At 38.0% G+C, this 11,138-nt stretch overlaps 1 protein-coding gene across 1 annotated transcript in view; it reads left to right on the forward strand.

Moving 5' to 3' along the window:
- Positions 1–6,055, forward strand: part of GLUD1 (glutamate dehydrogenase 1) — a 50,714-nt gene extending 44,659 nt beyond the window's left edge. The window contains exons 12-13 of the mRNA XM_007955918.2: positions 4,875–4,937; positions 5,936–6,055. Coding sequence (XP_007954109.1) covers positions 4,875–4,937; positions 5,936–6,055 — 183 coding nt within the window. The remainder of the gene's footprint in view (positions 1–4,874; positions 4,938–5,935) is intronic.
- The last annotated feature ends 5,083 nt before the right edge of the window (positions 6,056–11,138 follow it).

Genomic DNA, 11,138 nt, shown 5'->3' on the forward strand with positions numbered 1-11,138 from the left:
TCGGAAACCCAAGGAGGGATCACTAGGAGTCGGGGCCGACTCGATGGCAAATAACAACAAACAACAACCCAAGACATGGTGTTTTCAATCGCTTCATATGCATGTGAAAGCTGGATAATGAATAAGGAAGACTGAAGGAGAGTTGATGCTTTTGAGTTGTGGGGTTGGCCAAGAATACTGAAAGTACCCTGGACTGCCAGAACAGATCTGTCCTGGAAGAAGTACCAGCCAGAATGCTCCTTGGAAGCAAGAATAGCCAGACTTCGTCTCACCTGCTTTGGTCTTGTTATCAGAAGGGACCATTACCTGGAGAAGGATATCATGCTTGGTAAAGTGGAGGATCAGTGAAAAAGGGGAAGACCCTCAACAAGATGGATTGACACAGTGGCTGCAACAGTGGGTTCAGGTATAGCAAGGATTATGAGGATGGAGCATGAGCAGGTAATATTTCATTCTATTGTATGAACTGACAGTGAACAGGTGGTCATTATGGGTTGGAGCCTACTCAATGGCACCTAACAACAACAACCTCAAGGTGGCTCTTATTACTGCCTGGAAGTCATACTGGTTTGCCTACTCCATTTATTCTGTCACTCTTCTTGATGATTGTGTCATATATTCTCTCTTCTCACTTCCCATCCTTCAGCCAACAACCTGGTATCTGTGCTCACAAAACAAAAAAGCTGAAACAGAGAACTTCTGTAACTATTCACCTTTCAGTGCCTGTACCCTGTTCTTTGTCATCTCTTTACTATTATATAGATCAATTCTTCGTGCTTCTATGAAGTCCAGATCCTCCATGCAGGTTTTAGATGGCCTGTTCTCAACTCTGAAATGCCTTGCTACAGTAAACTTTCACCTTTCTCACCTATCAGTTTTCCCTCTACTAGATCATTCCAAGAAGCTCTGGTAGCATAGTGCCTAAGGCACTTGACTGCTAACCAGAAGTCTGGCAGTTCAAACCCACCAGCCACTCTTCAGAAGGAAGGTTGGGCAATCTACTTCTGTAGTGATACTACCTCGGAAACCCAAGGAGGGGTCGCTATGAGTCAGGGCTGACTCGACGGCACATAACAACAACAGATCATTCCAAGGAGCTCTGGTGGCATAGTGCCTAAGGCATTTAACTGCTAACCAGAAGGCTGGTGGATCAAACCCACCAGCTACTCCTCGGAAGGAAGGTTGGATGATCTACTCCCGTAGTGATACTGCCTCGGAAACCCAATTAGGGGTCGCTATGAGTCTTATCTGACTCGACAGCAGTGCGTTTGGTTTTGGTTTTGGTAGATCATTCCAAACAAAATGCTGTTTTTTAACAAATGTAAATTTTTTCCCCTAAATTTCATTTATTCTGTTGCTGAGAATATACAAAGCAAAACATGTTTGTACATGTACATTTCACACTGATTGCATTCTTTGAGTTGTGCAACCATTCTCACCCCCCTTTTCCTAGTTGTTCCTCCTCCATTAACATAAACTCACTGCCCGATAAGTTTCTTATCTAATCTTTTGAGTTGCTGTTGTCAATTTGATCCTATATAGATAGTTCTTAAAAGAGCCAAAAGATCAAGGAAGACTTTTTTTTAATAGTTTACTGCCTTTTTTGTTTTTACTAGTTAAGCTAAACTATTGTTTTGTTTTGAGAAGACTTCAAGGGATATTTTTGCTTTCAGGTTCTTAGGGCAGTAGTTTCAGGGCTTCATCTGGCCCCACCATGGCTCTAGAAAGTTGGGAGTTCATGAGGATTTTTATTTTGTTCTGTATTTTTCCCCCTTTTGAATAGGATTCTCCTGTGGAATCTTTGATGGAAATGTGCAGTAATGATAGCTGGGCCCCATCTAATTCTTCTGGTCTCATGGCAAAGAAGGCAGTTTTTCATGGAGGCAATTAGCCACATATTATTCCATCTACTCCTATTCCTGACTATCCTCTGTTGCTCCAGGTGACTACAAACTGATTGTTATGCCTTAGATGGCCTCTTGAAAGCTTTTAAGACCCTAGGCACTACTCTTCCAACTGGGAGATAGACAGAAGTACTAAACACATTATTAGGCCAATTAACTAGGATGTCCCCTAAAACCATTGACCCTAAACCTCCAAACTAGAGAATCAAATCCCATGAGGTATTTGTACATAAGCAGCCTTGTTGTTGTTGTTATGTTGTTATTTGCCATCGAGTCGGCCCGACTCCTAGCGACCCTTCCTTGGGTTTCCAAGGCAGTTATCACTACGGAAGTAGGAATGCCCAACCTTCCTTCGAGGAATGGCTGGTGGGTTTGAACCGCCAGCCTCCTGGTTAGCAGTCAAGTGCGTTAGGCACTATGCAACAACAACAACAACAAGCAGCCTTAACAGCTACTGTTTTTCCCATCATTGTTGTAAATATATCTGTCATACATTTGCCAAGTAAAAATAAACAACAAATGTTGATGAGGATGTGGAGAAATTGGAACTCATACCCATTGCTGGTGGGAATTCAAAACAGAATGTTTTCTGTTATAGAAAACAGTCTGAAGTTTCCTGAAAAAAAACTGAAAATATAAGTATCATATGACCTAGCAACTTCACTCCTAGGTATATATGTAAAAGACTTAAAGTAGAGACAAAAAGAGACTTGCACACCAATGTTATATACTATTCATAATAGCCAAAAGGTGGAAGCAATTTAAACACCCATCAAGAGATGAGCAAAATGTGATATATACGTATAATAGCATACTACTTTGCTAGTAGGAGAAATGAAGTCTTGGTACGTCCTGCAGTGTGGATGGAGCTTGAAGACTTTATGCTGAGTGAAGTAAGCCAGTCACAAAAGAACAAATATGTGACCTCAGTTATATAAAAAGGGAAAAAGAAGCAAATGTATACAGGCAAAAGTTTATTAGTGGTTACACAGGGGCAGGAGGGAAAGGGAAGAGGAGGATAAACAGTGATGGAAAAACTGCATTGATTTAAGGTAGGATTGCACAGCCAAGTATATTATAATTGCTGTTAAAAAAAAAATACATGAATCTAATCAACTATGGGAACCATCAGTCATAAGAAATCAGAAGGGCAGCATTTATACAGGGAGAAAACTAGGGAGCCAGAGGTGCATAGGCAAGAAAGGCACAGGGAAAGGGTAACCACAGGGAGGGAGTGGAAAGAGAGCTGTTGCATTCTAGGGATTATAATCAGTGTCACAAAACAAAAATGTATATGCACTGTTGAGTATAAAACGATTCTACTTTGTAATATTTCACCCAAATCACAACATAAAGTTCATAAATAGATAGGTAAAGAGATAGATCTTAATCCCACTTCCTCTTCTACTTATTGCTATTTTTGTTTCCTTGAAAGAGTTGTATGTACTTTCTCCAATTCTTCTATACTGCTTCTATAGTTGAACCTATTCTTATGCCCATCACTTCACCAGAATTGTTCTTGTCAAAGTAACCAGTGACATCGGCATTGCCAAATCCAATGGTCATTTCTCCATCTTCATCTCATTTGACCTATCAGCAACCTTTGTTATAATTAATCACTGCCTACCTTGGAACATTGTCTTCCAGGACACTACATTCTCCTGGTTTTCTTCTACCTCAGCTAGCAATTCCTTCTTGTTCCCTTTTGCAGGTACATCTTCATCTCAACATGCTCTTAACATTGGAGTGCCTCAGTCCCTGAACCAATTCTCTAATTAGATTGGATCTTTGGTGAATCTTACTCAGCCTAGCCTCATGATTTTAATTAAGTGTGTGTGTGTGTGTGTGTGTGTGTGCTGCTTCTCCAATCAGAATGAAATTTTCCATGAGAACAGAGAATTTTTATTATTTTGATCTCTACTGTGTTTCCAGTACTACGAAGAATGCCTGGCAAATAGTAGGCATTTAATAAATGTTGAATGAATGAATGAATGAACTGTAATATTCTGCCTATAAACCAAGCCTGTTTCCTCTTCCTAACTTGATAGAACAAAACAAAGTTTAACCAAATATTTCTTGATTAATATAAATGTCCTTGAAACACATTCTCTTAATGTGAACAGAGTATGAATTGGATATTCAGCATATAGCCCCCAATATTAAAAGTTTTAGATAACTTTTGTTGGTGACCCACTTTGGGTTTTTATCCAGCATGTCAGGATATATATTTTATAGCACTAGATATTTTTGGTTATATGTCATATTAAGGGTGGTAGTGGTAGGGAATTGTCCTTGAATTTTACAACACATTCCAAGAAACCGGATAGCAGAATCTCACTAAACAAATGGACTCATCAGAAATAATTGGTGAAGAAAAGAGAAGCTGACTTGATGGCAGAGGTTCTTGGTTAGACCCTAGTTCTGACAATAGCTGTTACTTTGGCCAACTTCTTTGAACCTCATAATTCCTCACCAATTAAAATTACTGTTAGGATTAATTCAGCTTTAAAACCTGATACTACTACTGAATACACAGGCAGAATTCTATCCCAGAGCTACTACTGGCATTAGCCAGATTCCTTTCTGTGTCTTGTTCACCTGAGGAACTGATATGAGTGATTTGTGACTTGACAGAGTAACATTATAGTGCATCTGTAGCTCAAATGGGTGAGAGTACTGGACTGCATTCTTGCCCTCATATTCCCTGACCTATAATTTTTGTGTTCAATTTTTACCATAATCTTAATTCCTGAGTACTTAATGTTTGCTATCAAATGCAATTAAAGTTAAACTGGTTAAAATGCAACTACTTTAAATAAATATCAAGATATTATACAGAAATTGAATATATCTTTACTGAAAGACAAAACATGTTTTGTCTGGCTGTATGTTGACTTAAGAATATTTTTTACTCTTACAAATGAAATATGTCTTTGTGTGGTTTTGTTAAAATTTTTTTTTTCCTGTTAGGGTGCATCCGAGAAAGACATCGTGCATTCTGGCTTAGCTTACACTATGGAGCGTTCTGCCAGGGTATGTGTGCAGATGCTGTTTGCATTTCTGCTAGTTACATGACGTACAACTCAACCTAGTATTATCTCAGCTGCCAGATTGTGTGTATGGTGATAGAGAAGAGCAATCTGTTTAAATGTTCCTCATTTGTGGATAGCAAAACACATGCTTCTTTAGTTTTAAATGACAAGCAGTGCTTCGTCTTCAGGATCTTTAAATACTTGTGCCTGTTCTTTAAAAATAAATAGTAATGCCAAGTTAAGAGGGAGTAGCATTGGGTAGTTAGCTAGATAACAAGCAGTTAGCCAAACTAGATTGTTGCTCAGTGTGTTACCTTATTGCTACAGGAAACTATACTACCATGGAACTTGGTATACATAAAAAATTTTTGACCACCTATGACCTTGATTTCAAAGCCTTAAGCACAGTTTGAGTCCAGTTTTCCTTAATTTCTTCTTGTGTTCATAATCTCCCCACCTGGATTTAAGTTAAAACAGTATATAAACTGATGTTGATGGGAAAAAAAAGTTGGTGCTTCTTAGGGTTTTTTTGTTAACTTATATTGCAATATAATTCACCTACCATAAAACTCGCTTTTTTAAAGTCTGCAGTTTGTTGGATTTTAGTATATTCACAAGGCTATCTAATTCCAGAATATTTTCATCATTCTGTTCTTTGTTTGTTTGTTTGTTTGTTTTACAAAATCACAGAATACATTAAATTAACTTGTACCAGACAACGAGAAAGTGAAAGGACATAGAAACAGCTCACACCTAAAATTTGAAAGAGTAACTTGTTTCTGTTGCATAGATAGTAAACTTTCTGTTGCCTAGACAGTAACCAGTGTTAAATCCAGAGTATTAATACTTCCTGACTAGAGTTTGTTGTATTCTGGCTATCCTGCCCTCCATGGAAATGGTGACAGGATAACTGGTCCCAGACCCATGTATGCCTCGTGTATGTGCTGCCTGGCTGCTAGAGTTGAGGTGATCATCACTACATCTTCTCCTTCATTTCAGCAAATCATGCGCACGGCCATGAAGTATAACCTGGGGTTGGACCTGAGGACTGCTGCTTATGTCAATGCCATAGAGAAAGTCTTCAAGGTATACAATGAAGCTGGTGTGACCTTCACATAGATGGATTGCAGCTGGCTTCTCCACTACCCTCTTCACTTGTAACTTCTGCAAACCTATCACAAGTTTACATGTTAACACAGAAATCTCTTTCTCTTATGACTTAGTAGATAATGAACACCATTCTCAACAAGTCATTTCAAATTAGCTTTGTATAAAGAAAGAAATGAAGGTGAGGTGATGATGTACAGGCTGATATGTATGAAGGTAGAAATCATCCATGCCAGAAGGCCACTTGGGGTATTTTGTCTTTGAATAGAAAGTCTCTTCCATCTGGCTTTGCTTCCCTGCTCCGTGACTGCATCCCAACATGTTAGTTACTGTTGTTTGGGGTAAGCTTCTGTTGTCCAAGAGCAGCCAGTGGCTTGCATTCTTTCACTTTGACACATTTAAGAAGTAGGCATGTGACATTTTCAGAAGGTGGCATAGTCCTAAAGTGAGTTACTACATTTCACATCAGCAAAATAACTCAGTTTTGCAGGTTGCAAACAAAAATAAAATCTGTTTCTCTTTATGAATTTATTCTTTTAGAATAAAATAACTACATGCTGCTCTAATAAAATTGCCTTGAATCACTTAACAAACCTAAGCTTTACTCAAAGCAGAGAATTCTATAAACATAAATGAAAAAACTAGTATTTTTATAACATAAAGCTGTATCATTTATAGCTTATCAGTTGTGTATTCTTGTCCAGCAAAAACAAAGCCAGATGGAGAATTAAAGTTATCTTCATAACTGCAGATCATGCAGGCTATTTTTGTTGAGACTATCTGAATTTGCTAACTGTGACACAGTCCAAAGAATGCAATAACCTTCTAATCATGTTAATTAATTTTTCTCTTCTTTTAAGGACCTATCATGTTGACTGATTGAACAATAATTCAAGTAGAATATCACAGAAAAATAAACACTTAGTTTCCCTGTTTGGAGTCTTGCTGGTGCCTCTTGCCAGTGGTCCCAACTTGGACCAGTTTTGCATCCCTCTTCTCTTAGAGGCCTCATGCTCTGCCCACAAGCTTAATTAACAAAGTGTGACTAAAAACATCCTTCCTTTGAGTGTTGTGTTGGGAGTTGTTTGGCTAGGACCTTTTGAAAAGTAGTTCCCAATGAAATGCTAGATATTATTTATGTAATGACTGAATGCCTTTTTTTAAAAAAAAGTAATAACCTTTCAGAAATTTCTAACTACTTTGTTACTGCATGACTTAACCTGGTGATAAAGCAGTTATTAAAAGTCTACCTTTTCCAAAGCTTATGTTTCTTTTCTGTGTTTTATATTTGATAATGTCTCTTTTAATAGATGATAAAACTACATTTGGGTTTCTAAAATTTTTGTACTACCACCTACCTATCACTTCTATTCACTACATTGTGAGCTGCTTTTAAATGTCCCAAACTTTATTTTTGAATTCTCTTATGTTTGTTTTATTAAACAATATTAATGGCTGTTGTTGGGGAAGAAGGCCTAATGCTAAGAGTTGATATACTAGGATAATTTTTAGTGCCCTTTTTTGATGAAAGGAGAGTTCTTTTAGGTTGTTGCATTTAGTTTTGTTTTTAATTTTAAAATGTCATTATTCATTTGTGTGGTAAATACTGCCCTCTACTAAAAAATAGTGATATTTGTCTTTCAGTTTGTCAAGCTTAAAGTGTTCATATGTCTCTTTTCTATATCCATCTATTAATATAGAAAAAAATATTTATGTATTGATATACAGGAGCTGGTGGTACTGTGATTAAAGCATTAGGTTGCTAATTAAAAGGTTGGTAGTTTGAACTCACTAGCCACTCCATGGGAGAAAGTTGAAGCAGTCTACTTTCATAAAGACTGACAGCCCTAGAAACCTCATGGGGCAGTTCTGCTCTGTCCTGTAGGGTCACTATGAGTCTGAATCAAGGTGGCAGTGGGTTTGGGTTTTTGGTTTTTTTCTTTTGTTTTATTTGATACTGATATAGGAAAACAGATTTTTTTTTTAATGTATTGACATGATACATGAAAAGTCAGTTTAATAGACATTATTAAATAACACATATGCAGAATCTTGGGTAAATGTTTAAGATTATAGATGAACATTAAGTGTGGGCACATACATATTACATGTAAGACAATGGGTTTAACAGAAGATGTACTTGCACTGGTTTCTGGTAACCAAACATCCTTTCTGTAAATCTTAAAATACCCAGTTTCAAATGTACCAGCTCCTGAGCAGGGCATTTTCTTTTTGAAGTTTTTCCAGCTGATTTTTATTTTTAATAATTGAGCCACAGAATATAACAGCTACTTAAGATAGAATACTAACCATAGTCAGCAGAACCAGTTCTAGACCTCATTCTGCAAATTACTTAGCTGTCAAACCTGGAGCCTACCTTTGAACTGGTCTCTGTTTAGTCACAGGACTGCCTCACTGTGATTCTGAGAATCAAATCAGTTGAAGCCCCATGTACCCAGTGAGCATGTCTGTTGCCACTCTACACGGAAGTCCTAAAATATGTTGGAGGGAGAATGATACAAAAAGTTCTCAAATATTAGGAGCAATACTGGGTAGGGTATTAGATTCAGATCTTATGAAAATGGGGTGATAAGTCAAAGTCTGTGGTCTACTTGGTTCCTGGAATTTTGAGTTAGAAAATTCTGCTTAATTACTCCTTTGGTTTAACTGAAATTTTCCTCAATTTTTATACTTCTAAGAAAGGAAACTTACACATAATGTACTCTTATTTGCCTTTCTCATATCCATAGAGGCTTGAGCATCACCTGAAGAATGTTTAACTTGTCTTAGGAGACGCTACACCAAATATATTCTAATAACCCTGATCATGATCAGTTTAAATTTAGAGAGGTGAGAAGTACAGTGACAGCTGTGACAGCAAAAACTCAAGAGACTACCTTTTTATGGGGTTTCTACCTTTGACAGGATGCAGTCTTAACACTTTTCTATCTCTTGCTTTAGTGGAAAATATTTGAATTTTCCTTCTCTGACAGGTTTGTACCTTATAAAGATTCTAGCTTTCACAGGTATTGCTGATAAACCTTGACTTTTTTTTTTTTTTTTTTTTTTAACAGTACATAGTAGCTTCAACAACTCCATTACTGGGATTGGTGATTTCCTTTTTAAATGCTGGCATCTTAACGCCACATTTTCCTAAACATCCCTAGCAGGCATTCCTTAACATTACTCTGCATTGCTGTTAGGTGCTGTGAGTTGGCTCCAACTCAGAGCAACCCTGTGTACAACAGAATGAAATATTGCTTGGCCCTGCACCATCCTCACAATCCTTGCTATACTTACACCTATTGTAGCCACTGTGTCAATCCATCTCTTTGAGGGTCTTCCTCTTTTTTGCTGACCCTCTACTTTACCAAGCATTATATCCTCCAGAGGAGCTCTGGTAGCATAGTGCCTAAGGCACTTGACTGCTAACCAGGAGGCTGGAGGTTCAAACCCACCAGCCACTCCTCGGAAGGAAGATGGGGCAATCTACTTCTGTAGTGATGCTGCCTCAGAAACCCAAGGAGGCGTCGCTATGAGTCGGGTCTGACTAAACGGCATATAACAACAACAACATATCCTCCAGAGACTCTCCTTTCTGACAAAATGACCAAAGTAGGTGAGACAAAATCTGGCCATTCTCACTTCTAAGGAGCATTCTGCCTGCACTTCTTCTGGGACAGATTTGTTCATTCTTCTGGCAGTCTGGTATTTGCAGTATTCTTCACCAACACCACAATTGAAAGTCATCAGCTTTTCTGTCTTCCTTATTTCTTATCCAGATTTCACATGCATATGAGGCGATTGAAAATGCCATTGCTGGGTCAGGCGCATCTTACTCTTCAAAGTGACATCTCTGGTCCTTAATACTTTAAAGAGATCTTTTGTTGCAAATTTGCCTGCTCCAATACATGTAATTTTTGTTTGTTTGTTTGTTAATTTGTTATTGGGATTTGGATACAAATTTACAAAACAGATTAGTTTTACTCTCAACAATTGAGCACATTTGGTTTCATGGCCCCAATTTCAATCCCAACAATGAAAAGCTCTCCTACCTATGACTACCCTTTCCCTGTGTCCTACCTATGCATTCCTATTTGTCCAGCTTTCCCTTTATGCAAATACTGCCCTTCTGATCTCTCAGGGTTGATTTCTCTGAGGGATGCATCTCCCTAGGGTAGGTGTTCTGCTTGTAGGCCTTTGTACTATTTGGCTGAAAGCTAATCCTCAAAACTGAATCCAGTTCCAGGCCTGAAAAATAACACAGGCTGGGGTCATAGTCTTAGGATCCCACCAGTCTTTTTCTGACCAGTAATTCTGGTCATTTTTGTGTTTTTAAATTTTTTTCCTTCCCACTTGAAAGCTTTTAAAACCTTAGTCACTACTCACCAAAGTAGGGTATAGAACAAGATTTTTATGTAATGTGTTGTGCCAGTTGAGCTTGATGTCCCCCGAGACCATGATCCTGAGCCCAAAGGCCACTCCCTCAAGGTGCTTGTCACTGAGAAGCTATTCCAACCTTTTCCCCTGTTCTATAATGTATGCAGATATCTTTGTAGCACAAATAAACATGTAAGAATATCATCCATATCTGTCTGTGGTCATTGGTTTAATCCCATTCACCAACCCACACCTGATCTCATCTGTCTGTGCATCCACCTGTAGACTAATGTTTGTTACTAGTAATACAGTATTGTGAGTATCATAGTATTTGCCTGTTTTCTAGTATCTCTTTTGGGCGTTTCCGTGTCCTCCTTTGCCCTGTTGTTATTGTACTGGTCACACACATTTGTTATATTGCTGTCCCTTCACCCAAATAAATACATGACTCTTAACTAGTCAGAAATTTTGTTGGTAACCAACAAAGTAAATTTCCTTACCTGCATAATCCTTTCTTTGACATTTTATAATAATGGAGTCACACAGTATTTGTCCTCCTGTGATTGATTTATTTCACTCAGCATAATGTTTCCTAAGTTCATCCACATTATGAGGTGTTTTGTGGATTCTTTTTTTTTTTATTAGGATTTGGGTGAAGATTTACAGAGTAAATTCACTTTTCATACAGCAGTTCACATATACTTTGTCTCATGTC

The sequence above is a fragment of the Orycteropus afer genome, unplaced genomic scaffold (assembly GCF_000298275.1).
Source record: "Orycteropus afer afer isolate SDZICR_OR568_19922 unplaced genomic scaffold, OryAfe1.0 scaffold00547, whole genome shotgun sequence".
Lineage (NCBI taxonomy): Eukaryota > Metazoa > Chordata > Mammalia > Tubulidentata > Orycteropodidae > Orycteropus > Orycteropus afer.